Source organism: Danio aesculapii, chromosome 13 (genome assembly GCF_903798145.1).
Source record: "Danio aesculapii chromosome 13, fDanAes4.1, whole genome shotgun sequence".
Classification (NCBI taxonomy): Eukaryota; Metazoa; Chordata; class Actinopteri; order Cypriniformes; family Danionidae; genus Danio; species Danio aesculapii.
This window is the reverse complement of record NC_079447.1, coordinates 25,046,471-25,052,262: the sequence shown is the minus strand read 5'-3', so window position 1 is coordinate 25,052,262 and position 5,792 is coordinate 25,046,471. Positions and strand designations below refer to the sequence as shown.

The window sequence follows — 5,792 nt, the reverse complement described above, 5'->3', positions numbered from 1 at the left end:
GATTTTTTTAAAGTAATTATTTAAAAATATAGTTTCGGAAACTACATGACACTTCTCATTAATTCCAGCTCATCGCGTTTCTGGCTAAGCTGTGTTCGTGCATTTAGTTCTTGGCCTAAAGTGACTCCTTTTCCTCATCATTCTGGAAAGTTTTAACCGACACTTATGTAACACATTATAAGATTTCGGAAGAGATGATGAAACTTAAACCATCTTCCGATGCATATTAGATAAGCTTCTGGTTAGTTTCGGGAACACCATCACATCTGCACTTAATAGCACAAACACACTTTTGCACTCTCCAGTGAAAAAGACAGACATTAATCATGCAACCAAAACTGTCATTCATCACAGATATCTGGGATATATCCACAATGACATAACCCGAGGTGTTGCTATAGTTACTCAACAAAAAGCGCTAAACAAATCGAACACTATCAGCACGACATTTAATCATATGAAGCTATAATTAAATATAGTTTAAGTCGCGCCATGTTCAAAGCAAATGAAGGAGAAAATGAATGCTGCTTAGTCGTTCAATAATAAGAATAAGTCGATCTTTCTTTTATAAACTGTTATAAACAATGTTGACTTGAAGGTGAACATGATGCTGAGCATTGATAATTCTCCTGCACATTTGTGGATTATCTCGACAAATTACAACATTAGATGGTTTCCAACCACATAATACAACAAAAGACAAACGATCCAGCAATCATAAATTTACAAATGTGACCCTGGACCACATTTTTCCATTTATATGATCTGTTAGGATACGAAAACATTTGGCTGAGAGAGCCTATTTGACAACATGCATTTCAAAAACGATTTCAAAAATTAAAAACAATCAAAAACACCGAGAAACCTGCACTTAAATATGTCCAAATAAAGCTCTAGCAATGCATTTACTAATTAAAAAGGATTTTGATACATATACTCTTATAGGAAATTTACTAAATATCTTCATGTAACATATTTAATATTCGGGTTACACTTTACAATAAGGTTTAAAAAAAATCAACAGTTTAACCCATATTTTTGCCTATTTCAAAAAATGTTCGTGCATGGATTTGTGGTCCAGGGTCACAGATAATGTTAAAAAGTAGGTTATTTGACAACGAATAATTCTGGGAAGTCCCAACATTTCTGCATAACAAGTGCTTTATTTCACGCCCCGTCTTCACCATACGGAGTGTCTTTAGCTTTCACAAGCATAACAAATAAAACTCCATTATTGTAGACTTTTAAACCATGACGATTTTTTTAAATGTTAGCCCACTTAGGCTAACAAACGTGCAAATCAGTCCCTCTATTATTATAAAATATTAACAAAGCCAAAATGGTAAGCCTAATAATAATTATTATTATATTTTTATGATAACAGTTTATAATAACTATAGTAATAATAATAAACATTTTTATTCAGTGTAAGAGCACGTTAAAAAAGAAACTGTTGACCTTTTCTTTATAAAGAACATTTGATGAGTTAATTTATAGGCTATTAAATCTTGAACACCTCGACTGCTTAGAACTTTGAACTTGGATAAATTTACTTTTAAATTCCTTTATATTTAAAGTACTCAACCAATTTAAGGATTTTGAATAGCCTAATTTTCCAATCCACTTATTCTACTGATAGGGGGAATCATGACTGTAAACTGTCAGGTGTGAGAGACAATCACCGTCGTAAGGCAGTAAAAAGCACAAACTTTCGTTTTCGCTAGTTTGTGGGTTAAGAAGTGCAACCTTTCACCCTGCGTGTGTCTAATCCTTCAATGACAAGGATATTAATTATGACAACGCTTGCCGTATTTCATATATAGGCTACAACAGAAAGGTGGCGTTCACTATTCGCCATAGCATCACCAAACAAGCAGCAATGCTCTTTTTTTCCTCCAGAAAAAAGTATTAGGTGACAGCATCGCCCGAAAGCCCTTTTCTAGTGACGGAGGAAGATGTGTGCTATGCCTTTTTTATTTAACCATGCAGGTGTTTCTAATTTAACATAGCCCATTGTGCACGATTTGTTCTGTGCTGATTTTTTTTTACCTAATATCAATTAAATTAATTTATTATGCTTTAGGAAAATCCCATAATTTAACTAAGACTCGTACATTTGTTATCTATATATTTCATTTGTAAAATGTTGTGGTTTAAAGCAAGTTACTATAAAGTGTTACCACACACTTCAGACTTTAGAAGTAGGTCTATACCAAATAAAATGAATGCGCGAGATACAAACCAAATGCGCTATAACAATTTGTTCGTTGCATTTTAAAATGGAAATGATCAAATCTATAAACAGATCAATCTCAAAACTGATTATTTTGCACGAGAAAGGCAATTATTAAAGTTGTTTTCAACAAGTTGCATGTTACAAATAAAAGAGTAATTTTAGTTTAAAGAAGAAGTAATGTGCTGTTGGGATATTCCTCTGTACACCGCGCGTCCACAAGTCTCCATCATGTTAGTCAGTGTTGGGAACGCTGCTGATTTTCGCCGTGTTCTCAGTCCAGGGCTGCAGGTTCTGAAGTGCGAATAGAGAGCTGTTGTGTAGGCAGATTGGGTCTGGAGTTACAGGCTGGTTTATAGTCTTTTGAAAAGCTTCTTGTTGAAGCTGCATTAGGATTCGGTTGGCTTGTTGTCGTTCGGCTTCTCTCTCCTCCGCTGTCTGCCGCCTGCATGGGTTTAATACAAGTATTTTAGTCAGTGACCCCCTCCAGGATTGTACGAATAATTCTAAGTCTAAAACTACAAAGACATGTTATTATACATTATAATCATTATAATAAGCTATAATTATTACAAAATTCTTATGATAGGCGATAATTAGCTACTTGATAATGTGGATTTGCTAAAATAATGAACTTACAAATCTTCGTTTACATATTTTGTTTCATAAACGTTCATATAATTTTTTTATCATTTAAAACTGATTGCATTAAAGTTTATTTGAATTGTCTGAATCCAGTTTATTATTATTATCAGGTCAACATATATCAATTTATATCAGCTATCATATATCAAATATCAGCTATCATATATATATATATATATATATATATATATATATATATATATATATATATATATATATATATATATAGTGTGTGTGTGTGTGTGTGTGTGTGTGTGTGTGTGTGTGTGTGTGTGTGTGTGTGTGTGTGTGTGTGTGTGTGTGTGTGTGAATATCCTATAATTTGGCGTTCTCATAATGTCGCATATAGTCAAATCATCATGATTTATATTTCCCATGTCAATTATTAAATTGTAATAAATATCTCTATAATCTTTACTTAAAAATTATCTGATCATAAACCTTTTAGATCACAATATTGAACATCAGTAATTAACCTTCTAACACAACTAAGACTAAAATGGTTAGATTATATATTGGTTTCATTATGACCTGGAATATGTTTAATAAAAATAGTATACATTTAGCTACTGACATAGCTATTGATTGCATCTATATTGAGTGAACAGACCATTCAAACCTATGGAATGCATTATGGAACTGACCCAGCTGACCTCACGGTTTATTTAAAAGCAAAATACTCTGCTGGGTTTAGTGCTGAGACGAAAAAGAATGCATTACGTGTGAGAGTAAAGCCTTGATTAGATCGCAGAAGCTCACCTCCATTTCGTTCTTCTGTTCTGAAACCATGTTTTGACCTGCGCATCAGTCATTTTAAGTGCTTTCGCTAAGGCTGCTCTCTCGGCTGACGCCAGATACTTCTGACGGTGAAAGCGTTTCTCCAGCTCACATATCTGAAGACGTGTGAACGACGTCCGGGGCTTCTTCTTCTTCGGAGGTGTTCGGTTCTGGTACGGGTGACCTATACGGCGTGTTACAGTGAACGGTGAGAGGGCCACTGGATTGAGAGACAGAGTGAAAGCAAGCGGAAGAAATCAGCAAAACGACAAAAGCCAAGCAGTGAAAGGCAAATGCGACTTTTTAGAGGAGAAAGCTGACATTGGTCCTTATTAAACAAGCAACAATCACAAAATATATTGAATTAGTTCAGCCAAGCAAGCAAATAGACATGAGTAGGCTATATTTCAAAATATATCCTCATTACGTGTTAAATGTTAAAAGAATGAATGAAATAAACAGACTGATTTTGAAAAAATCAGGTCTAACGAAACTGATTATGGGGTGTTTCAAATGTTGAAAATAATAAGTAGGACTACTGATAATATTCGAGTGAAAACATTTAAAATAAATGTTAGCTATTTAATAACACTTCATATTTAGCCTTTAATCAATTAGGCTACATCGATGAAAGTAATTTAGTGTCAAATCAATAACACATTAAAGTAACAACTGCACAATTTCACTCTGCATTTTGAAGCCTATATATTTTTAATAAAAATTGTTTTTAACAGCAATTAGGGCCTAATAATTATTTATTTGCTTAATATTAAAAAAGCGTGATAAATTGTGGTTAAAATAAAACAAAAAACTGACAACCATGTATAAACTCCATGTACTTCTGACACATAACCACAGGAAAAAAATCTCGTGTGGATTTAATTTCATTTATTTATTTTGGCCTTCAGGTGCATTGCGATCGAATAAGTGTAATTTGTTTATGCTTTTAATTAGCAAGACCAACGGTGTATAGCCTACTGAACATTCACTTTTTAGAAAGTCCTCGAAACCCAATTAATCATTTTAATTCATGAATCCGCGATGGAAATTCAACTCATTTTAAATATTTGCTGGCCTAATTTTTTAAAACTTTCTTATAAGTAGGCTAATTTCAGTTTTTCGACCGCTTTGGCCGCTGAGAAGTTAAATCATTGGTTGCATGTTATGCATGACGAAATCCTTTTAATGCAAATTTGGAATCACACAGAATCAATATAAAATATAGCGCGGGCAAATATTACTGCACATTTAGATTGGTCTCTGTACCTGTAAACCTGTCTTTGGTATATCTCCTATTACTCTCCATCCACGGAAACGTTAATCCCGTGAGATTGTTAATGGTGCCCATGCTTCCCATACTTGGCACCGTGGCAGCGCTTGTGGGAATGGACGAGTGGACGCTGCCCAGCGGCCGGTGCGCAGGAACCCGGATCACTCCCGAAGAATTAAGGCAATTTCCGTTAACATTCGCGCCCAAGTTCATGTTATAGGACCCGACGCTGCACGAGTTTCCATTGTATCCAGCCGAGTTATTGACGTTGTAGTTGCCAGTCATGGTATTGTAGGCTGTGCTGACTATGCAGCCCAAACCGTAGTCCAGGTCCTGCATTCTGGGGTTGGAGATCATGCAGCTCCCCTGGTCTGCATTGTTAAGAATCTGATCGATCCCAAAACTGATGGTGTCTGCGTGCGTCTGGTGGAGATGCGCTCCCATATGATCCATGGTGTGGAGAGGCGCGCGCTCCTGCGATCCTCCACGTCACCCCAGTTATCATACAGCAACTAAAATGCAGTTTAGTCCAGACTTGTCGTTATCTAACTGCATTGACTGCATGTGTGAGAAAGACGGAACTACAGACGATTATCTTTTACTGCCCCCCTTTACCCTTATAGCCATAGCCTGCCGGATGGAGCCACGGGAACATCAATCAAAATGCCAAAGAGGCTGGGTAAAATTAAGCCTCCAATTCTGAGCTGAGAGACCCAATTGGCTAAAGAAACCACGTCGAGTGTGTTCAGTAAAATCCACTGGAATTCCCTCTTCAGCACAGGACAATTCAAAGAGATGGTTTATTAAAGCAAAGCACGGCCGATTACTCAAAACAACACAAAATGTCTGCTTCAGTCACATTATTAT

At 35.8% G+C, this 5,792-nt stretch overlaps 1 protein-coding gene across 1 annotated transcript; it reads right to left on the bottom strand.

Moving 5' to 3' along the window:
• Positions 1-2,421: 2,421 nt before the first annotated feature.
• tlx1 (T cell leukemia homeobox 1) lies at positions 2,422-5,427 on the bottom strand. Its single transcript, XM_056471331.1, has 3 exons — positions 4,922-5,427; positions 3,638-3,875; positions 2,422-2,678 (listed from the first exon to the last, which is right to left on the bottom strand). The coding sequence occupies exons 1-3, from the start codon at positions 5,376-5,378 to the stop codon at positions 2,468-2,470; spliced, it is 906 nt and encodes a 301-aa protein (XP_056327306.1). The 5' UTR covers positions 5,379-5,427; the 3' UTR covers positions 2,422-2,467.
• Positions 5,428-5,792: the final 365 nt, after the last annotated feature.